The sequence below is a fragment of the Oncorhynchus mykiss genome, chromosome 23, assembly GCF_013265735.2.
Source record: "Oncorhynchus mykiss isolate Arlee chromosome 23, USDA_OmykA_1.1, whole genome shotgun sequence".
NCBI lineage: Eukaryota > Metazoa > Chordata > Actinopteri > Salmoniformes > Salmonidae > Oncorhynchus > Oncorhynchus mykiss.
In genome coordinates this window covers 42,437,854-42,462,764 of record NC_048587.1, presented here as the reverse complement: position 1 = coordinate 42,462,764, position 24,911 = coordinate 42,437,854, and the positions used below count along the sequence as shown (strand labels likewise).

The following is a 24,911-nucleotide window of genomic DNA, read 5'->3' as shown; positions in this document are numbered from 1 at the left end:
AGAGCACATATATTCTGCGAATCGTTGCCTCTTTCTCTCAAAGTGCATCAAAATGATTTCTGAATACAAAAATTAGTACACACTCTCCTTATTATGCATCAACACATAACATATATTTTACATAGATAAAACCACATACCTGCATCCAAAATAAAATAAAACATTTGTAGAGCACATCTGTTCTGAGAATCGTCGCCTCTTTCTACAACAGATGCACAATAGGAGGGATTGGGATCATTCGAGGAGCTAGCCATCGTTCACACATACAATAGCCTGCTAATACCTTAGCTAGCTATTAACCACATGTTGAATTCAGAATGTTGATATCATCCTAAAAAGTACAATTACAAGTGCATCTTAACAATACCATCCACTTATGAGTAACCTCTAAATATACATCATTATTCATGAACAAACACTGTGTGTATGACTTTGTACTTAAAATAATCAAACTTTTCTGATGACAGAAAAAGCGTGCCTACCTCTCTCAGTGCATCAAAATGATTTGAGCACGAGCACGCCGGGCAAAACGTAAGTACACACTCCCCTTCTCCCAGGATGCAGGCATGCATGGCAAATCAACACAACATATTGATATATGAATCTGGTGACATTCACATAGTACTTTAACAACTGTTACACAACCAATTGTATTAGTATAAAATAATATAACCCCCCCCCCCCCTTTTTTTTGCAAACAATATAGCTCAGTATTGGAATTATTTATTTACACAGTCACTTTTACTCATATTTACCAAGTGTGTCAATAATGTCGGACCCCAGTATGTCCTTAGAAGCGGTGTGAATATAAAGTCACTGCAACCTTAGATGGCTGCACCAGAACATTTGGTGGCGCTATAGATGTCATTGGCACCAGTGGCAACACTGGATATTAGAGTAATAAGTATTGATCAAGTGGACCTTGCCTCATGCAAATGTTAGATTTAAATTATACAGACGAACAATGTGAAATATCGTGGTTAGTATATCTGTATGATCACATATTGTTGCCCTATTATGTGATTTGACCATAGTGAAAGTTTATTTTTTTTGGAGGGGAAATGTGAAACTGGACCACTTGCGCAGTCAGCATATTACATCTGTGAGAGTGTATTTTGAAATGCTAATGTGGTGTACCAACTGGGATTTAAATAATTTACACAAAATAGACCAAACTTCACTTCTGTCATCCTTGTGGTATTGTGAGGTAAACATGGTAATGTTTTCCTGTGAACCCCGTTCATTGCTGCTTCCAGCTATATTTGGAATTTGCAGCTGTTGTTGGTAAGTGATGAATCTGCAAGCTTCTGACATGACTTACTGCATCTTTAACATTTTATAGTTTCATTACACTCACTGCATACTTCCTCCAAATTAAGTGTTTCTGATTCTGACTACCCTGAAGGCCTAATGTAAAATGACTTTGTAAGGACACATTTCGCTTGAGCAAAAGAGACCGAGAGTGTGAGAGAGTGGGGGAGAGAGAGGAGAGCTGTGGGCCCACGGGGACAACCAGAGTGTGGTAGTGGTAGACTCCGCAGCTGCTTAGGTGCAGAATGACACATGTTCCACATGGGCTAGTTAAAATGACTTGGTTAAAATGACTTGGTATGGACACATTTAGTATGATTATGAAGAATCTCATTACAGAGACATAGTCTACGTCCAAAGTGTCACATTATTCCCAAATGGCAGCCTATGGGCCCTGGTCAAAAAGAAAGGAAAAAAGATAAATGCCTGTGTTATTGTAAAGGTATAAGGTTAGCGTGTCTTGGAGGTATGATATTGGTGCATCTGTAACTTTCCCACTCATCATTATTCCCGATTCATTCAGGCCTATCCGGAAACATGGAAGCATCCACATTAATGTAGAAGCATTTAGAAACATATTCAATTCTTATTTACAATAAATGTGACTCTAAAATGACACACTACATTATTTACCGTTCATTTCTATTCGGCACAAAATAATCTGAGACAACCAAAATTAAACAGCAAATGCATCCAACAAGTTTGTAGTCACAAGCTTGATGTAATCATTGCGTGCTAGGAATGTGGGACCAAATACTAAACATTTGACTACTTGAATACACATACAGTGGGGCAAAAAAGTATTTAGTCAGCCACCAATTGTGCAAGTTCTCCCACTTAAAAAGATGAGAGAGGCCTGTAATTGTCATCATAGGTACACTTCAACTATGACAGACAAAATGAGAAAAAAAATCCAGAAAATCACATTGTAGGATTTTTAATGAATTTATTTGCAAATTATGATGGAAAATAAGTATTTGGTCACCTACAAACAAGCAACATTTCTGGCTCTCACAGACCTGTAACTTCTTCTTTAAAGAGGCTCCTCTGTCCTCCACTCGTTACCTATATTAATGGCACCTGTTTGAACTTGTTATCGGTATAAAAGACACCTGTCCACAACCTCAAACAGTCACACTCCAAACTCCACTATGGCCCAGACCAATGAGCTGTCAAAGGACACCAGAAACAAAATTGTAGACCTGCACCAGGCTGGGAAGACTGAATCTGCAATAGGTAAGCAGCTTGGTTTGAAGAAATCAACTGTGGGAGCAATTATTAGGAAATGGAAGACATACAAGACCACTGAATAATCTCCCTCGATCTGGGGCTCCACGCAAAATCTCACCCCGTGGGGTCAAAATGATCACAAGAACGGTGAGCAAAAATCCCAGAACCACACGGGGGGACCTAGTGAATGACCTGCAGAGAGCTGGGACCAAAGTAACAAAGTCTACCATCAGTAACACACTACGCCGCCAGGGACTCAAATCCTGCAGTGCCAGACTTGCCCCCTTTGCTTAAGCCAGTACATGTCCAGGCCCGTCTGAAGTTTGCTAGAGAGCATTTGGATGATCCAGAAGAAGATTGGGAGAATGTCATATGGTCAGATGAAACCAAAATATAACTTTTTGGTAAAAACTCAACTCGTCGTGTTTGGAGAACAAAGAATGCTGAGTTGCATCCAAAGAGCACCATACCTACTGTGAAGCATGGGGGTGGAAACATCATGCTTTGGGGCTGTTTTTCTGCAAAGGGACCAGGGCGACTGATCCGTGTAAAGGAAAGAATGAAGGGGGCCATGTATCGTGAGATTTTGAGTGAAAACCTCCTTCCATCAGCAAGGGCATTGAAGATGAAACGTAGCTGGGTCTTTCAGCATAACAATGATCCCAAACACACCGCCCGGGCAACGAAGGAGTGGCTTCGTAAGAAGCATTTCAAGGTCCTGGAGTGACCTAGCCAGTCTCCAGATCTCAACCCCATAGAAAATCTTTGGAGGGAGTTGAAAGTCCGTGTTGCCCAGCAACAGCCCCAAAACATCACTGCTCTAGAGGAGATCTGCATGGATGAATGGTCCAAAATACCAGCAACAGTGTGTGAAAACCTTGTGAAGACTTACAGAAAACGTTTGACCTCTGTCATTGCCAACAAAGGGTATATAACAAAGTATTGAGATAAACTTTTGTTATTGACCAAATACTTATTTTCCACCATAATTTGCAAATAAATTCATAAAAAATCCTACAATGTGATTTTCTGGATTTTTTTCTCTCATTTTGTCTGTCATAGTTGAAGTGTACCTATGATGAAAATTACAGGCCTCTCTCGTCTTTTTAAGTGGGAGAACATGCACAATTGGTGGCTGACTAAATTATTTTTTGCCCCACTGTATAAGGGAATTCCAAGAGTGTGCAAAGCTGTCATCAAGGCAGAGGGTGGCTATTTGAAGAATCTCAATGGCTGGAAGCTTGGATGGCTGGAAGCTTGGCCCCAGTGATGTACTGGGGCCAATGTACACTACCCTCTGTAGTGCCTTGTGGTCGGAGGCCGAGCAGTTGCCATACCAGGCAGTGATGCAACCAGTCAGGATGCTCTCGATGGTGTAGCTATAGAATATTTTGAGGCTCTGAGGACCCATGTAAAATAATTTCAGTCTCCTGAGGGGGAATAGGCTTTGTTGTGCCCTCTTCACGACTGCTGGGTGTGTTTGGACCATGATAGTTTGTTGGTGATGTGGACACCAAGGAACTTGAAGCTCTCAACCTGCTCCACAATGAGAATGGGGGTGTGCTCGGTCCTCCTTTTCCTGTAGTCCACAATCATCTCCTTTGTCTTGATCACGTTGAGGGAGAGGTTGTTGTATTTGGTGCAATGCATCAGTTTTCAGCTTCTGGGATGTATGGTTTAGACATAGAGAGATCTATTATTGTGTGTGTTATTTAATTCAACATATGGGGTATTTGGATGTGTTTTTCTACTAAGAGAAGTTGTACACCCGCATATTGAAGGCTCCAGGGTCCTTGAGATGGAATGGTTCCAGAACATTAGAGCAGCTGGCTAGAGGGAGAGAAGATGGAGAGAGAAATACAGATAGAGAGAGAGAGGGGAGAGAGACGTACAGAGAGGGGGAGAGCGAATGAGAGAGAGCGAAAGAGGGAGTGAGAGTAGAGCTGTGGGCCTGAAGGGGGGAAACCAGAGTGTGGTAGTGGTAGACGCTGCAGCTGCTTAGGTGCAGAATGACCCATGGTCCACAGCTGCATCTGCTTAGGTGCAGAATGACCCGTGGTCCACTGCTGCATCTGCTTAGGTGCAGAATGACCCGTGGTCCACAGCTGCATCTGCTTAGGTGCAGAATGACCCGTGGTCCACAGCTGCATCTGCTTAGGTGCAGAATGACCCGTGATCCACAGCTGCAGCTTCTTAGGTGCAGAATGACCCGTGATCCACAGCTGCAGCTTCTTAGGTGCAGAATGACCCGTGCTCCACAGAGGCTAGTTAAGTCTGCTGCCGCAGGCCCTCTCTACTCCTCCATCACCCTCAGGAGACCGCTCTGAGTTGGGTGGAGGGAGGGAAGAGGACGATGGGAGAGAAAGGAAGGGAGAGCATTGGAGTCTAGTTTGAGGAGAGAGTGGTGAGGGCAGAATAGGGAGTAGAAGGTAGGTAGGAGGAGGGGTGAGGTTACAGTATTTTTACCAATTCTGATGCAGTGAATCCATCACTGTCTTGCCCTGTGAGCACAGCAGAGGGATTTGTGAGTTATCTGTGATGTATTTGAACATGATCATTTAGGAGGTTGTGTTTATTTTTGCATGTGCATTTGAAAAGGAATAACACAAAGTGTGTGCGTGTCAGTCAGAGAACACCAATATAGATGCTTCAACATACCAATGATTTGATATGCAGGTACAAACAGCATAGCCTATGAACAACATATGAACATGATCCGAGTGGGGGTGAGACGTGTGTTGTGAGACGACCACTTCTATTCACCTTAAAAATCATTGCTCCATCCCCCTTTATCCATCCATGCTGTTACCAGGGCAACAAGACACAAGCAACACTGTATCATTCAGAATATCAGGAATATAAAGTAACTATACAGAGAAAATAGCAACAGCCTCAGAGGAAGATATACACTGAGTGTACAAAACATTAGGAACACCTGCTCTTTCCATGACATACTGACCAGGTGAATCCAGGTGAATGCTATGATCCCTTAATGATGTCATCTGTTAAATCCACTTCAATCAGTGTAGATGAAGGGGAGGAGACAGGTTAAAGAAGGTTTTTCAAGCCTTGATACAATTGAGCCATGGTTGTGTATGTGTGCCATTCAGAGGGTGAATGAGAAAGACAAAAGATTTAAGTGCCTTTGAACGGGGTATGGTAATAGGTGCCATGCGCACCGGTTTGTGTCATGACCTACAACGCTGCTAGGTTTTTCACACTCAACAGGTTCCCGTGGGTATCAAGAATGGTCCCAACGACATCCAGACAACTTGACACAACTGTGGAAAACATTGGAGTGAACATGGGCCAGCATCCCTGTGGAACACTTTCAACACCTTGTCGAGTCCATGCCTCGACGAATTGAGGCTGTTCTGAGTGCAAAAGGGGGTGCAACTCAATATTAGGAAGCTGTCCCTAATGTTTTGTACAGTCAGTGTATATCGACAGAGAAAAACACAGAGCAAAGAGAATAAGAACAGAAATAGAATATCCTAGATAGTTGGTTCCAGAGCCTTCTATTATGAATATAAGGCTTTATTTGCATACTAAATGGCACCAAATTACCTACATAGTGCACTAGTTTTGACGACAGCCCTACAGTATATGAGTAGACACTGACTGATTCCATTTTTCCATCCATGTTCTCTCTAATATAATCTACACCATTAGGAAGTAAATGGGGCTGGGATGGAATCAAGGACAGATATGACAAGGAATACATCTTATCCTCTCCTATTGTGTTGTACAGTATAGGCTACACCCAATATTCACTCTGACAGAAAATGAATTAGCTGGAGGACCTGAGCAAGGATTATACATTCTGTAGCCCTGTCATGTAGCAACAGATTCAAAACAGTAACATTTATTTTCATTATGTCATTATTTCTAGGTCAATTTTTCCCATCATGGCAAATACAAGAGAATGAGAGTCAGCTAGAATAACTAATCCATCCCCTTAAGAGGCAAGCAGATTATAGTAGCTATGTATGATGTATTATTAAGTAACCTTGTAGACAGCATATAGAGGGGGTTGGTGGGCTATACAGTCACTAGTAAAAGTTGTAGACTTCTCACCCCTTACACAGTCTTCACATTTTGCGGCCTTAAAACGTAATCCCAAAAAGGAATATATTTGATTTTTGCCCTGAGAATCTACACAATCTACACCCCATTTTCAAAGTATAAGAACATTCTTAGTTTCATTCCAAAACACTATATATCAATTTTCAGAAATGTTGGTAAATGAGCTTTTATTGTTTAAAATCCCTAAGAGTCTATTGAATTGAATTTATGTTGGGTTACAGACACATACAACAAAAATGTTCAATGTGGACCCAGAGTACAGTATATCACTTGAAAGTATTAATTAAAATACTTGTTTTCAAAGTGGTCTTCGATGGTGAAAACAACAACACATATAATGAAGCACCTGTGCGTCAATCTAAGTAACATACAAAATCCCCATCAAAATGTCAGTTTAACCTAGCGATATCTGTTTTTTGCATGGGTTTCCAGTAAGAGCAACTTCCTATTCATTGTAAAATAGCTAGTTGAGACAACCACATACAGTATCACAGTCAAATATACAAGATATTAACATTCCATTCAAGCTAAACAATGCATTTTTTTGTATTTTTTTTAAATTTTCCTACACATCAGAAATCTATGAATGAAACATCTGAGAACAGTAATATTTTACACACACATGAAGGTGCCCATAAGCAATCATTTCTGATGAAAAAAAAACACTGATGTGAAACATTTTTGGGTATAGGGTTTTCGATATGAACTCAAAAACATTTAGAAAATATTCCTTATTAATATTAATTTGAAGACATACATATTGATTCCGTATGTCTTCACACCCCAGAGTCAATACTTGGTGGAACTTTGGCAGCCATTACAGCTTTGAATCATTTTGAATAAGCTTCTATCACATGTGGAGTAGGTTGTACATCGCAATGAAAAAAACTATTGAATCATTTAAAAATTGTAGATTACACCTGTGAAGAATGTGCAAGGGGTGTGTAGATTTTAACTAGGCACTGTATGTTCACATATGGTGGAAAGAATGTGACAAAGAGGGAATTACATCCATGGAATGGGAAACAGATGTTCTTTGACAGCCTGTGACATTTTTATCCCTCTCTCTGGGTTTAACATACGGACTGTGACATGTGAGGAGACCAGGGGGGAGCTGACTGACTGCAAACCTCTAGCTGGAATATCCCTCTCTCTCTCTCTCATAGAGAGAGAACCACGGCTTGTGCCTTTTCTATGCTGTTACATCACAATCTCTCTGTGTGTTCATGGGTGCTGCTGCATTGTGCTGTTGATCCATAGCTTCTGCTTTGAGTGAATGCAATGTGAGAGGGACATATCAATTCCTCACTATACCTTTTGGCCAATGTTGAAAATAGGTATTTTCCACCAGAAATATGTATTTTCCACCAGAGATACTTATTTTCAACCAGAAATACTTTTCAACTTTGCATCCTTCTGGCCCATGCACAGAAAAATAATTAATAAAATTCTAGTTTTTTTTTCATGCTTGTTTTGCATGTTATTTAATGTGTCACATATCAGTTTGCAAAAAATCTAAAAATCATTGAGTTAATAAAGATGCATACAAACATGGTCTCTTTCTTGTTTTCTTGAGTAAGGTAGCTCCAAAATGCAGCTGTTTCAGCCTAGCTCAGTGCTTTCTGTGGTGGTGGGGCAGCCAGTGAAAAAATATGGAGAGTAGGGGTTGATCTCTAGTTGCGCCGTGATTGAGTAATGCTCTCTAGTTGTGCCATGATTGGCTCAGTGTTCTGTCACTCATGGGGACACTACTTCACAGCCAAGTCTAAGGGTAAACTAAGTGACTAAGAGTCTAATAGCAGACTAAGAGTAGACTATGTAAGTGTATAGCAGCCCATGTGCCTCACCCTAATAATTTGGTCCCTTTCACCCTCATAACTTGCTTACTGTTCCGACTTGGTGGTGCACATGTAGCCTATAGCCCGTTTCAGAGAAATGAAATTATTGAATAATGTAAGAGCTTTCATTGTCTGCTTAAATCAAATCAAATGTATTTATATAGCCCTTCGTACATCAGCTGATATCTCAGGTGTATGCAGGTGTAGAAGCACGGTGGCTAGGAAAAACTCCCTAGAAAGGCCAAAACCTAGGAAGAAACCTAGAGAGGAACCAGGCTATGAGGGGCCAGTCCTCTTCTGGCTGTGCCGGATGGATATTATAACAGAACATGGCCAAGATGTTCAAATGTTCATAAACGACCAGCATGGTCAAATAATAATAATCACAGTAGTTGTCGAGGGTGCAGCAAGTCAGCACCTCAGGAGTAAATGTCAGTTGGCTTTTCATAGCTGATCATTAAGAGTATCTCTACCACTCCTGCTGTCTCTAGAGTTGAAAACAGCAGGTCTGGGACAGGTAGCACGTCTGGTGAACAGGTCAGGATTCCATGCTTAAATGCCCGCTTTATTTATCCTATGGTTTTGACTTGGTATACAAGGAGAATACTGTAAGGATGGCCCATGTTTGGAATTATGTTGCCTTACATTTCAAAAGTGCTGAGCAAATAGTTATATTGATTATGCCCTAGCTGGGTCATTCATGTCTTAATTGAAATTACGGATTGCCTCTTATCCGCTCGTCATCCCCTGATGCCATAATTTGTACATCTCAACAGTCAGCAGATACCTCATTTGTTTAAGCAAGTCAGCCATTTCAACGATGTTTTTTTAAAAGGCAGTAAGAGGCTGAATGACCTGTTTCGCTGCCAGACAGGGCTCTCCTGATGGCTAGGTTTAGCAGTGGTAAGATTCACTCCATGTGCTTAAAAGAAAGCTCTTCTTTTAGGACAGCTTTATCTAGGCCCTAACAGTTTGGGCACCGTTTGTCACTGTTATAGTGCAATTACTGTATTGTTTTTAGTGTTGTGTTGTGGCTTTGCTGGCATGAATCTAAAACATGTATTTTTTGGACCCACCAAGATTTACATGCTAAAATCGCCACTGATGATTTGAGATCAACAATATGAATTGTGACAGTTATAGCCAGGGCAGGCTACTCAAAACCCTAACTAATTTTGATTAGTGAGATATTAAAGCATAACGCTGGTTCATCGTGATAAACTGATCTTGCTCAATTGCTCACCCACAAATAGGCTATAGTGGCCCAGCATAACCCCCTCCCCTGCAGTCTCTGGAGCAGAGCGAAACACCAGCTCAGTCAGAAATTATACTTGGGAACGCAACATTAGCAAGCAAGATGGCGCTCTCGCTGTCAGCACACCGACATCTCCCGCTCTGTGCTCGCGCTATTAGTGCAACAGCTATGAGAAGCTGGTATTACTTAAAGGCGAATGCGTGATTGATTCATAGTTGAGCCATTGTTGTTGATATCATCATCAAAGGACATCGCATTCGGACGAGTTAATCTATACATGGGATGATACACTGGACCTGTTCGCGGTTTGCTGCAGCAGCAGAGACCACAGGGAATAGCATCAATTTAAATAGTGTGCGGTGTCTGGTAACCGCACTCACTGTGGCGGTGGCACTTTGCAGCGACAATCTCTGCACATTTTCCACAATTGGACGGCTATAGGAAAAAGGTAAATTGCACTGGAGAGGCTGATTCATTCGGTCAACATCTGCTTCTAAAGGAAGGGGAGGGGAGGGGAGGGCAGGGGCGGGGGGGGGGGGCATTCTGTCAACATCTGCTTCTAAATCCGATTGTTATTTTATGCCTGGCAAAATATGGAGCTTTTCTCTCTACCATTTCTTTGATTAGAAGCTACCTGCAATAGTGTCTCTGCAACACCAGTAACTCCCCCATGGCGAGGAAGATGTTGGCGATTCTGCTGATGGTCATCATGTCTTCATCATTCTTCGTCCCCGGGTTTGCCCTCAGTTCCCATTTCAATTTAGGTGAGTTCTAACTGAAATGCCGACATCCCATTGCTTGATAGAATTAGAAAACCAAGTGTCTTTGTAAGTAACGTTTGTCTAGCTCATTAAGATAATCGTGTCATCATGTTTATTACATTTACCACTGTCAGATCCACAAATGCATGCATTAGTAGGCTAAATACATTGGAGCTGTTCAATTATAAAGGTGGCAGACTGACAGTCATTTATGTGTGTGTGTGTGAGAGAGAGAGAGCCTTCCCTTACACCTGTGGGTGAACCTACTTAGTAGGATTGGCCATTCAACTGTGACAGTAGCCTAATATCTCATAGTATTCATCTTTTAACCTTCTGCAAAGTACTGGCTGGCCGGGGCACTCCTAAAAGCCAGTGATTTATCCCGTTCAACCTTTAGAATACCCTGCTAGGTTAAAGCATTAGAGGTAGGAGATGAAGGTGAAAGGAAAGGTAGCCTACAGAGGGATTTTCTGGAAGAAGCATATTGGAGGATGTAGATCCAGTCAGATCAGAAAGAGTTATAATCAGGATTTTAAAAGAATGAATGAATGGCAACATCGTAGATTGCACTCTTATACTGATTCACCTGTAAGTGTATTTAAGTTCAAGAAAGTCTCACCACCCAGAACCAAATCATCTTGAATCATGAAACTGTCACGAGAGACAAGTGAATGCTTGGTACCTGCAGGACTGTAGACAGGTTTTTTTTCTCAAGGAAGGAAGTGCTGCTGTTGGTATGGCTCCAGTGAGTTTCTTCCCATTACTAGATGCGGTAAAGGGGTCAATGGAATGCATACTCGAATTTAAAGGGAAGGTTCACCAATTTGGAATGTTATATTGTTTTTGTTCATATCTGAGTGATGTTCTATCAATTCCCTGGGTCATTTCATGTTTTCATGTGTATCTGAGTTATTGGTGTTCAAGCAGACAGACATCTGGCTGGTATTACGTAGCACTGTGATAAAGTCTCTCTCACTACACTGGAAGTTAATAGGAATATGAATTTTAGATCTCGAAAATGTCTTTCATACATGTCAGATTTTAATACTGGCCGATGTCATAACTCGGGAGGATGTCTTCTCTCGAATGAGCCGTTGATCATATTTTTTGCGATATTCCTACCTCGAGGAATGTGCAATTTAACAGAGGTCCTTGCACATTCTTCCTATTTGTTAGCCTCTTTAGTCCAGGGTGCATTGTATGGTGCCGTTGCCAGAGATATTATAGAAAGGAGATAGGAATCCAATGAATGAAGGAACATATAACGCCCCACCCAGCAGACTGTCGACCAATCGTATTCATGCGGTCATGCCGCATCACATGGTTGCTAAGCAAATCATCATGCAATCCCTTCTCAAAGTCAGTGTATGTCAAAACATGCCAATTTTCCTCTAAAGTACATAATGTCACGATTCAAAAGCTATACGATAGTACAGATAGCAAGTTAATCATCTCACATCTCTGAAAATATTTGTAATGTTGTACTTCTTGTTGACCAAATTCGTGCTAATGTTGGGTTTTCGAGCTAGCGCCCAATAGACTCCCATTCACTGAAGGAGAGCTCATTGTCCAATAATCGCCCAGAATGCACCGCACGGCCCATTGACATAGCATGGGCAATGTTTCCCATCTCCTCAAAAGTATATCTGCAGTTGTGAATGTCAGACTCCACTCTGTGAGGCACATTATTCTGCAGGTTGAACAGGGTGAGATTATATACTCCAAAATTGATAGTGCAGTTTGTTTGGGTGATTTCACAGCTAAATACAGTTGAAGTCAGAAGTTTACATACACCTTAGCCAAATACATTTAAACTCAGTTTTTCACAATTCCTGACATTTAATCCTAGTAAAAATTCCCTGTCTTAGGTCAGTTAGGATCACCACATTATTTTAAGAATGCGAAATGTCTGAATAATAGTAGAGAGGATGATTTATTTCAGCTTTTATTTATTTCATCACATTCCCAGTGGGTCAGAAGTTTACAAACACTCAATTAGTATTTGGTAGCATTGCCTTTAAATTGTTTAACTTGGGTCAAACGTTTCGGGGAGCCTTCCAGAAGCTTCCCACAATAAGTTGGGGGAATTTTGGCCCATTCCTCCTGACAGAGCTGGTGTGACGGAGTCAGGTTTGTAGGCCTCCTTGCCCGCACACGCTTTGTCAGTTCTGCCCACAAATCTTCTATAGGATGGAGGTCAGGGCTTTGTGATGGCCATTCCAATACCCTGACTTTGTTGTCCTTAGGCCATTTTGCCACAACTTTGGAAGTATGCTTGGGTCATTGTCCATTTGGAAGACACATTTGCGACCAAGCTTTAACTTCCTGACTGATGTCTTGAGATGTTGCTTCAATATGTCAACATAATTTTCCTCCCTGATGATGTCATCTGTTTTGTGAAGTGCACCAGTCCCTCCTGCAGCAAAGCACTCCCACAACATGATGTTGCCACCCCCGTGCTTCACGGTTGGGATGGTGGTCTTCGGCTTGCAAGCCTCCCCCTTTTTCCTCCAAACATAACAATGGTCATTTTGGTCAAACAGTTCTACTTTTGTTTCATCAGACCAGAGGACATTTCTCCAAAAAGTACCATCTTTGTCCCCATGTGCAGTTACAAACGGTACTCTGGCTTTTTTTATGGCGGTTTTGGAGCAGTGGCGTCTTGCTTGCTGAGCGGCCTTTCAAGTTATGTTGATATAGGACTCGTTTTACTGTGGATATAGATACTTTTGTACCTGTTTCCTTCTGCATCTTCACAAGGTCCTTTGCTGTTATTCTGGGATTGATTTGCACTTTTCGTACCAAAGTACATTAATCTCTAGGAGACAGAACGTGTCTCCTTCCTAAGCGGTGTGATGGCTGCGTTGTCCCATGGTGTTTATACTTGTGTACTATTGTTTGTACAGATGAATGTGGTACCTCCAGGTGTTTTTACATTGCTCCCAAGGATGAAACATACTTGTGGAGGTATACAATTTGTTTTCCTGAGGTCTTGGCTGAGTTATTTTGATTTCCCCATGATGTCAACCAAAGAGGCACTGAGTTTGAAAGTAGGCCTTGAAATAATTCCACAGGTACTCAAATGATGTCAATTAGCCTATTAGAAGTTTCTAAAGCCATGACAGACATTTCAGGAATTTTCCAAGCCGTTTAAAGGCACATTCAACTTAGTGTATGTAAACATCTGACCCACTGGAATTGTGATATAGTGAATTATAAGTGAAATAAACTGTCTGCAAACAATTGTTGGAAAAATGACTTGTGTCATGCACAAGGTAGATGTTCTAACCGACTTGCCAAAATTATAGTTTGTTAACAAGAAATTTGTGGAGTGGTTGAAAAACGAGTTTTAATGACTCCAACCTAAGTTTATGTGAACTTCCGACTTCAACAGTAGCTACTTTACACGCTGATATTGTTTTTTGTATTATTATGTGTAGCTTTGTTTGATTGCTACCTAGCTAGCTAGCCAGCCAGCCCATAGAGAGAGCATTGCATTGTGGATTTTGTAGTCGACTTGAGCTACAGATTTCCACAATGATTTTTTTTATAATGGAAAAGTTAAAACATTTATTCTTAAAGATATTGTTCTCACATATTAGTGTTACACTGTAAATTTAAAGGAATGATTGGTTTTTGTTCGATTTTTCGACTCAGGTATGGATTGATCGAATTCGACCAAAACAATGGGATTGTCATGGAAACACGTGTGGGAAATTGCTGCTGGGGAAAGATCACAAATTTCCTCATTGCCCCCCAGCAAAATTAGTCTACATTTAGGCTATTGTTTATATGTGTTTTTAACACTATGTTGAGGTAAAACTCTGAGTATAATGCTAGTATGGATGTCAACCCCAACAAATGTTCATGTCATCGTCACCAATCAACTGTATCACAGTTAAAAATTACTTTGACTACCACAACCAATTTCTGTATTTCTGTATTGAAGTAACCACATTGTGGGCCTGTTACAACACATAAATTCCGATGGATTTGACAAATATTCACTTTGTTAGATCAGATTTGTTGAGCCTTTTTTTTTTTTCTGTTTTTTTGTGTGAATTTTACCCCCTTTTTCTCCCCAATTTCGTGGTATCCAATTGTTAGTAGCTACTATCTTGTCTCATCGCTACAACTCCCGTACGGGCTCGGGAGAGACGAAGGTTGAAAGTCATGCGTCCTCCGATACACAACCCAACCAAGCCGCACTGCTTCTTAACACAGCGCACATCCAACCCGGAAGCCAGCCGCACCAATGTGTTGGAGGAAACACTGTGCACCTGGCAACCTTGGTTAGCGTGCACTTTTCAAGAAAACTTGCTTCTTCTTGGAGCTCACAATTCCAAGTGGCTGTGGGTTTAGGTGAACAATAGATAAGTAAATAAATAAAAAACAACAGTAAAAAGACAGTGAAAAGTAACAGTAGAGATGCTGTATTCAGTAGCGAAGCAATTACTCTGACACCGCCTGGTATAGAGGTCCTGGATGGCAGGCAGCTTAGCCCCAGTGATGTACTGGGCCGTACGCACTACCCTTTGTAGTGCCTCGTGGTCGGAGGCTGAGCAGTTGTACCAGTTGTACCAGGCAGTGTTGCAACCAGTGTTGCAACCAGTCAGCATGCTCATGATGTTGCAACTGTAGAACCTTTTGAGGATCTGAGGACCCATGCCAAATCTTTTTAGTTTCCTGAGGTGGAATATGCTTTGTTGTGCACTCTTCACGACTGTCTTGGTGTGTTTGGACCATTCTAGTTTGTTGGACCATTCTAGTGATGTGGACACCAAGGAACTTGAACCTGCTCCACTATAGCCCCGTCGATGAGAATGGGGGCATGCTCGCTCCTCCTTTTCCTGTAGTCCACAATCATCTCCTTAGTCTTGGTTACATTTAGGGATAGGTTGTTATTCTGGCATCACCCGGCCAAGTCTTTGAACTCCTCCCGATAGGCAGTCTCGTTGTTGTCGGTGGTCAGGCCTACCACTGTTGTGTCGTCTGCAAACTTAATGATGGTGTTGAAGTCGTGCCTGGCCACGCAGTCGTGGGTGAACAGGGAGTACAGGATGGGACTGAGCACGCACCCCTGAGGGGCTCCAGTGTTGACGATCAGCGTGGCGGATGTGTCGTCAGGAAGTCTAGGATCCAGTTGCAGAGGCAGGTGTTTAGTCCCAGGATCCTTAGTTTAGTGATGAGCTTTGTGGGCACTATGGTGTAGAATAGAGGTCGACCGATTATGATTTTTCAACGCCTATACCGATTATTGGAGGACCAAAAAAAAAGCCCATACCTATTAAAAATGTATTTGTAATAATGACAATTACAAATATACTGAATGAACACTTATTTTATATTTCTTATAATACATCAATAAAAATCCATTTAGCCTCCAATAAATAATTAAACATGTTCAATTTGGTTTAAATAATGCAAAAACAAAGTGTTGGAGAAGAAAGTAAAAGTGCAATATGTGCCATGTAAAAAAGCTAATGTTTAACTTAAGTTCCTTGCCCAGAACATGAGAACATATGAAAGCTGGTGGTTCCTTTTAACATGAGACTTCAATACTCCAAGGTAAGAGGTTTTACGTTGTAGTTAATATAGTATTTATAGGACTATTTCTCTCTATACCATTTGTATTTCATATTCCTTTGACTATTGGATGTTTTTATAGGCACTTTAGTATTGCCAGTGTAACAGTATAGCTTCCGTCCCTCTCCTCGCCCCTACCTGGGCTCAAACCAGGAACACATCGACAACAGCCAACCTCGAAGCATCATTACCCATCGCTGCACAAAATCCACGGCCCTTGCAGAGCAAGGGGAACAACTACTCCAAGTCTCAGAGCGAGTGACGTTTGAAACGCTATTAGCGCGCACCCCGCTAACTTGCTAGTCATTTCACATCGGTTACACCAGCCTAATATCGGGAGTTGATAGGCTTGAAGTCATAAACAGCTCAATGCTTGAAGCACAGCAAAGAGCTGCTGGCAAAACGCACAAAAGTGCTGTTTGAATGAATGCTTACGAGCCTGCTGCTGCCTACCACCGCTCAGTCAGACTGCTCTATCAAATATCAAATCATAGACTTAATGATAACATAATAACACACAAATACGAGCCTTTGGTCATTAATATGGTCGAATCCGGAAACTATTATTTTCAAAACTAAACGTTTATTCTTTCAGTAAAATACGGAACCGTTCCGTATTTTATCTAACGGGTGGCATCCCTAAGTCTAAATATTGCTGTTAAAATTAAAATTCTTGCAAAATAGTTCGCAACGAGCCAGGCGGCCCAAACTGTTGCATATACCCTGACTCTGCGTGCAATGAACGCAAGAGAAGTGACACAATTTCACCTGGTTAATATTGCCAGCTAACCTGGATTTCTTTTAGCTAAATATGCAGGTTTAAAAATATGTACTTCTGTGTATTGATTTTAAGAAAGGCATTGGTGTTTATGGTTAGGTACATTCGTGCAACGATTGTGCTTTTTTCGCAAATGCGCTTTTGTTAAATCATCCCCCGTTTGGCGAAGTTGGCTGTCTTTGTTAGGAAGAAATAGTCTTCACACAGTTCGCAACGAGCCAGGCAGCCCAAACTGCTGCATATACCCTGACTCTGTTGCACAGAACGCAAGAGTAGTGACACAATTTCCCTAGTTAAAATAAATTAATGTTAGCAGGCAATATTAACTAAATGTGCAGGTTTAAAAATATATACTTGTGTATTGATTTTAAGAAAGGCATTGATGGTTATGGCTAAGTATACGTTGGAGCAACGACAGTCCTTTTCCGCGAATGCACACCGCATCGATTATATGCCACGCAGGGCATGCTAGATAAACTAGTAATATCATCAACCATGTGTAGTTAACTAGTGATTATGATTGATTGATTGTTTTTTATAAGATAAGTTTAATGCTAGCTAGCAACTTACCTTGGCTTCTTACTGCATTCGCGTAACAGGCAGGCTCCTCGTGGAGTGCAATGAGAGGCAGGTGGTTAGAGTGTTGGACTAGTTAACCGCAAGGTTGCAAGATTGAATCACCGAGCTGACAAGGTAAAAATCTGTCGTTCTGCCCCTGAACAAGGCAGTTAACCAACCGTTCCTAGGCCGTCATTGAAATTAAGAATGTGTTCTTAACTGACTTGCCTAGTTAAATTAAAGGTGTAAAAAAATAAGAAAATCGGCCAAATCGGTGTCCAAAAATACAGATTTTCGATTGTTATGAAAACTTGAAATCAGCCCTAATTAATTGGTCATTTCGATTAATTGGTCGACCTCTAGTGTTGAACGCTGAGCTGGAGTCAATGAATAGCATTCTCATGTCGGTGTTCCTTTTGTGCAGGTGGGAAAGGGCAGTGTGGAGTGCAAGAGAGATCGCATCATCTGTGGATCTGTTTGGGCTGTATGCAAATTATAGTGGGTCTAGGTTTTCTGGGATAACGTGTTAATGTGAGCCATGAGCAGCCTTTCAAAGCACTTCATGGCTGCAGACGTGAGTGCTACGTGTCTGTAGTCATTTAGGAAGGTTGCCTTAGTGTTCTTGGGCTCATGGACTATGGTGGTCTGCTTGAAACATGTTGGTATTACAGACTCAATCAGGGACATGTTGAAAATGTCAGTGAAGACACCTGCCAGTTGGTAAGCACATGCCCAGAGCACACGTCCTGGTAATCTGTCTGATCCTGCTGCCTTGTGAATGTTGACCTGTTTAAAGGTCTTACTCACATCGGCTACGGAGAGCGTGATCACACAGTCTCCCGGAACAGCTGATGCTCTCATGTATGCCTCAAAGCGAGCATAGAAGTGATAGAGCTCGTCTGGTAGGCTCGAGTCACTGTGCAGCTCGTGGCTGTGCTTCCCTTTGTAGTCTGTAATAGTTTGCAATCCCTGCCACATAAGACGAGAGTCGGAGCCGGTGTCGTACAATTCAATCTTAGCCCAGTATTAGCGCTTTGCCTGTTTGGTGATTCGTCGGAGGGCATAGCAGGATTTCTTATATGCTTCAGGGTTAGAGTCCCGCACCTTAAACGGTAGCTCTGCCCTTTAGCTCAGTGCGAATGTTGCCTGTAATCCATGGCTTCTGGTTGGGGTATGTACGTACAGTCACTGTGGGGATGACCTCCTCGATGCACTTATTGATGAAGCCAGTGACTGATGATGTGGTGTACTCCTCAATGCCATCGGAAGAATTCCGGAACATGTTCCAGTCTGTGATAGCAAAACAGTCCTGTATTTTAGCATCTACTTCGTCTGACCACTTTTTTATAGACCGAGTCACTGGTGCTTCCTGCTTTTTATTTTTGCTTGTAAGCAGGAATCAGGAGGATATAATTGTGGTCAGATTTACCAAATGGAGTGCGAGGGAGAGCTTTGTACATGTTTCTGTGTGTGGAGTACAGGTGATATAGAATGTTTTTCCCTCTGGTTGCACATTTAACATGTCAATATAAATGAGGTAAAACTGATTTAAGGTTCCCTGCATTAAAGTCTCCGGCCACCAGGAGCGCCGCCTCTGGGTGAGCGGTTTGCTTATTTCCTTATACAGCTGACTGAGTGTAGTCTTAGTGCCAGCATCTGTCTGTGGTGGTAAATAGACAGCACACAATGTATAGATGGAAACTCTCTTGGCAAATAGTACGGTCTACAGCTTATCATAAGATACTCTACTTCAGGCGAGAAAAATCTAGAGAATTCCATAGATTTCATGCACCAGCTGTTGTTTACAAATATGCACAGACCTCCCCCACAGACACGGAGTGTGCTGTTCTATCTAGCCGGTGCAGCATATCCATGTCATCATTCAGCCACGATTCCGTGAAACATTATATGTTACAGTTTCTGATGTCCCGTTGGTAGGATGTCCGTAATCATACCTCGTCTAATTTATTGTCCAAAGATTGTAAGTTGGCAATTAATACTGACGTAACGGCAGCTTTCCCACTCGCCGTCAGCGGATTCTTACGAGGCACCCCGCTCTGTGTCCTCTGTACCTGCGTCTCTTTCTCGTGCCAATGACGGGGATTTTGGCCTTGTCTGGTGTCTGAAGTACATCCTGTGCATCCTGCTTATTGAAGAAAAAATCTTTGTCTTATCCGAGGTGAATGATCGCTGTCCTGGTATCCAGAATCTCTTTTTTTCCCCGTAAGATATGGTGACAGAAACATTACGTACAAAATAAGTTACAAATAATGAGAAAACACCCCACATACTAGCACATTTGGTTAGGCGCCCGTAAAACTGCTGCCATTTCTTCCGGTGCCGTTTTTCATTCTCTCCCTCTTCAATTATTTTGTCATCACTAGTTATGTCTTGTGGGTAAAATTACTTCCATAGTTATTTTTCCACTTCAATTATTTTCCCCTGTGGAGTTCCATGATATTTTTATTTGTTTTGTTTTACTAGGCAAGTCAGTTATGAACAAACTCTTATTTACAATGACTGCCTACCCCGGTCAAACCAGGACGATGCTGGCCCAATTGTGCGCTGCCCTATGGGACTCCCAATCACGGCCGGATGTGATTCAGCCTGGATTCGAACCAGGGACTGTAGTGATGCGTCTTACACTGAGATACTGTGCCTTCGAGCGCTGCGCCACTCGGGAGCCCTAATGATGGGAACCTATTCCCTATATAGTGGACTGCTTTAGACCAGAGCCGCCATATGGACCTGTCTGTGATGCCATACTGCAGAAAGGATTGCATATTTGAGTCTGCAAGATGTAGTGTATGTGAAACATAAGCTAAAAGATCAAAATCTTTATTGTGTAATAATGAATCAGGTCATCGGAGAGAAAGAGCGAGAAAGCGAGGGAGGGGTGGACAGGGATGAAGAGAGGAGGAAAAGGTTTTTATTTAACTAGGCAAGTCAGTTAAGAACAAATTCTTATTTTCAATGACGGCCTAGGAACAGTGGGATAACTGCCTTTTTCAGGGGCAGAATGACAGATTTTTACCATGTCAGCTCGGGGCTTTGATCTTGCAACCTTTCAGTTACTAGTCCAACACTCTAACCACTAGGCTACCTACCTGCCGCCCCAACATAGAATGAGGGAAGGATAGATAGATTTAGGAAGGAGGAAAGAGAGGGAAGGAAAGATAGACGGAGGGATGGATGAGAGGGAAAGAGACAGATTGAGGTAGAGAGACAGGGGAAGAGAGGGATGGAGAGAGATTGAGGGGGAAAGTGGGAAAGAGAAGTAGAGGAGTGGGCGAGAGGAGGATAGAAATGTAAGAAGGGATAAAAGGGAAAGAGAGATGGAGAGAGTCAGAACATTTTCTGGCTTGGTGCTGGGGAGGGTTGTGATGACATCATGCTATGAGCGAGCAGCAGGAAGCAGAGGTTGATGGGGGTTTTACTGGCAGTGTTGGCAGGCGTCCCAGGCTATCCTCCAGGTTATCCATTTCACATTTCTCAGCGTCCGATCGGCTATCAGCAGCACAGTAGCACAGAACACCCACCCAGCATGGAGGAGAGACAGCAGGGTGTTTAAGCTGGTCCTTACCCCCGCTGGACACCTCTCTCAGGGCAGGCAGCGGCTGTGGCACCTGGGTCCCCACAGGGACAGGGACAGAGACAGGAGGTGGAGGTCTAGGTAAGATGTGTTGGATGGAGATGGGAGGGATGGGGTTGGGATGGTGGAAAGGGGGTAGGGATGAGGTGGGGATGGGATGGTGATAATGGTTTAGGGATGAGGTTGGGATGGGATGGTGGAAATGGGGTGGGGATGGGATGGTGGAGATGGTAATGATTGGGATTGGAAAAAATGGTGAGCGCCTGTTCTCTTGCCATTGACGCGACAATAGACTAATCTTAGTAGGCCTAAAGGTGGAGGAGAAGCAGCCCTGGCAGGGTGTGGTTTTGTTTTGGTTATGTGCGCTGGGGCTTTGACTGACTATAACCCAGTTTGTTATGAAGGACTGGAGAGGAGAGGAGTCACCGGACAGGGGTGGGGGAGGAGAGGAGGAGAGGAGTCACCGGACGGGTGGGGGAGGAGAGGGGGAGAGGAGTCACCGGACAGGGGTGGGGGAGGAGAGGAGTCACCGGACAGGGGTGGGGGAGGAGAGGAGGAGAGGAGTCACCGGACAGGGGTGGGGGAGGAGAGGAGTCACCGGACAGGGGTGGGGGAGGAGAGGAGTCACCGGACAGGGGTGGGGGAGGAGAGAGGAGAGGAGTCACCGGACAGGGGTGGGGGAGGGGAGGGGTCTCTCGACAGGGAAGGAGCAGTGACATTGAACTGTGGTAAACAAACTGTGCTAGCTACTGTCTCTATTGATGTCGTAATTGTTTGACTGGAAGAGAAAGGATGTATGTATACAGTAATGGCATAGCATTGACAAGCTTTTCATAAACAACAGTAAGTGTACTGCGGGTTTATGTTGTTTATATGGATATTGGTCTAAAACTAAATTTGGATGTGTGCCATAGTATAATACAGCAACATTTTGTTGATGTGTTTTTCCCTATGTTCTATTGTGTGAGACAATCACGGATTTCCATCTATATACTTTCCCTTGGGGTGTTCAACTATTCTTTGTTGAGTATCTCATTTGGTTTTCTATTATTTGATGCATATTCCAAAACTGAAGAACTTAGTGTTCTGTAAGCCCAAAGTCCTTCTGTTCAACAGCCAAAGTGTTTTAGGTTGCTGCAGTAATGCTACATATTGCGAATGTCCTGAGTGCTCTGTGTGTGCGTGCGTGTGAGTATAGCAGAGGCGTAAGATAGTAAGTTGGAGAGTTATACATTCTGATAGCAGGAAAAGCATTCCATTTCATTTTCATGTTCTAGGTGAAGAAAACAGATTTCAGTCATAATAGGCAAAAAATATATATATATTTATACTTTATTAAGTCAGTTAAGAACAAATTCTTATTTACAATGACATCCTACCCTGGCCAAACCCTAACGACGTTGGGCCAATTGTGCGCCGCCCTGTGACTCTCAATCACGGCCATTTGTGAAACAGCCTGGAATTGAACCAGGGTCTGTAGTGATGCCCCTAGCACTGAGATGCAGTGCCTTAGACCGCTGCGCCACTTGAGAGCCCCAAAATGTTAATGTTATTGCGTTAGATTCACATTGTTAGCTGATACACACTACAGAAAAAAACACAGCTCTATGGAGAAGGGAAGGAGAGAGACAGACCGGCACCTTGCCTTTGATTCTGGCTAATAGCTTGATACATCATGAAGAAAGAAACCCAGTGATTTTATCATTTGCTTTGTCTGCTTTGTCTTTTATATGTGTCTGAAACGGTGGAGTGTGTGTTGAACCTCACTGCATTAAAACCCGAATCAGCCTGGTATTTGTTGTGTTATGGGGAAAGATTATCAACGTTTAGGATCTCACAGAGTCAGATTTGCAATGGGAATAGGCTATTTTTAAGGGGCTTTTAGAGAGGGATTAGGGAAAACATTGTGCGCTTGTTTTTCAGTCGAGACAAACAGAGAGAGAATTGAGGGCAGTGTGTTATTTTGCCATTTGGCTCTCTGATGTATTAACACAGCCCAGAGACCAGGGGCATGTTCAGTATGGAGGAAATATTTTAAAACTGAATGAAACAGTAAGGCACTACCTGAACTTATCCAATAATAAGTGAAAGTCAAATAACTAGAAACATTTTAGATTTGAAGCTGGGTCTGAGACTTGAGGCCATGGGATTCAGAGTAGAGTCAGAAAGTGATTAAAAAAATCAATCCTGCAGTCAATTTGGTGCCGGTACTTCACTCCTTAATGTAGAGAGCACCAGACGAGGAGGAAGAGGAGTAGGAGGAGGAAGATGAAGAGGAGGAGGGATCCCATGCCATCTCCAGGCAGATCTTAGACAGTTTACACACCCAGTGACAGCCTATAATGGAGTCACTGTGAAAGATAGCTAAAGCTAGCTCCCGCAGGCACAACTTGTACTCTGCTAGGCTGGGTCGTGTTTAGCAGGACGCCATTTTCAGGTTTCTGCTAAAACCACCAGAATTAACTATAGTGGAGTTAGATTTGTTTACCTCAACTGGCTGTTTGTTTTAGTCACAGTAGCAGTACTGTTGATAGCACTAGCACAACAGTCACAGTGGCAGTACTGTTGATAGCACTAGCACAACACTCACAGTGGCAGTACTGTTGATAGCACTAGCACAACAGTCACAGTGGCAGTACTGTTGATAGCACTAGCACAACAGTCACAGTGGCAGTACTGTTGATAGCACTAGCACAACAGTCACAGAGGCAGTACTGTTGATAACACTAGCACAACAGTCACAGTGGCAGTACTGTTTAGAGCACCACAGTAGTACAGTAGCCTACGACCGACTCCTCATACCACTGGTACCCTTGAGGCATGGTTTATTACCATACCGGTGCCTCCCAGTCCTGTAGAATGTGATGGATGATAGAATATGATGGATGATAGAGCATGGTGGATGCTAGATCCGATTTTTCCAAAGGACGCTTAACTGTGTTTTCACAGCATTACAGAGCATGTCAACAATTCACCTGTGTTGAGCTGGTGTGTTGTTGTTGAGCCCCTGGAGCTTGTCTTTCAGTTTCCCTAGCAAACACTGCTGGTCACACTGATGATCCTCTGTAGCTCATCTTGCAAAGCCAGGATAATGGGTTTGATTCCCGGGACCACCCATATGTAAAATGTGTGTGTGTGTGTGTGTGTGTGTGTGTGTGTGTGTGTGTGTGTGTGTGTGTGTGTGTGTGTGTGTGGCAAGGCTGACAAGGAGGGCTGCTCAATGCTGTGCTCCACCTGTGTTGGCATTTCAGCACCATGGACAGCAGCATGCAGTACAAACAGCTAAGGAGCAGTCAATGGAGAGTCATTTAAACTGCTATTTCAATAGATTTCATTGGAGAATGTTTAAGAATACATTTTCTTGCTGAGATGCTCCATTTCCTCTATAAACAAAATAACAGAGACAGTAGAAGATGAAGAAAGACTTACTACAGTATAATGTCAGCATAATGTCAGCATAATGTCAGCACAATGCCAGTATAATGCCAGTATAATGTCAGCATAATGTCAGCATAATGTCAGTATAATGTCAGTATAATGTCAGTATGATGTCAGCATGATGTCAGCATAATGTCAGCATAATGTCAGCTTAATGTCAGCATAATGTCAGCATAATGTCAGCATAATGTCAGTATGATGTCAGTATAATGTCAGCATAATGTCAGCATAATGTCAGTATAATGTCAGCATAATGTCAGCATAATGCCAGCATAATGCCAGCATAATGCCAGTATAATCTCAGTATAATGTCAGCATGATGTCAGCATGATGTCAGCATAATGTCAGTATAATGTCAGCATAATGTCAGCATAATGTCAGCATAATGCCAGCATAATGCCAGCATAATGCCAGCATAATGTCAGTATAATGTCAGTATAATGTCAGCATAATGTCAGCGTAATGTCAGCGTAATGTC

At 42.5% G+C, this 24,911-nt stretch overlaps 1 protein-coding gene across 2 annotated transcripts in view; it reads left to right on the top strand.

Annotated features, from left to right (window-relative positions):
- Positions 1–9,809: 9,809 nt before the first annotated feature.
- LOC110502784 (serine/threonine-protein kinase LMTK1) overlaps positions 9,810–24,911 on the top strand; it is a 94,595-nt gene continuing 79,493 nt past the window's right edge. For both annotated transcript variants that reach the window (XM_036960479.1, XM_036960478.1), the window contains exons 1-2: positions 9,810–10,168; positions 10,348–10,484. In XM_036960479.1, coding sequence (XP_036816374.1) covers positions 10,391–10,484 — 94 coding nt within the window. In that variant the 5' untranslated portion in view covers positions 9,810–10,168; positions 10,348–10,390. The remainder of the gene's footprint in view (positions 10,169–10,347; positions 10,485–24,911) is intronic.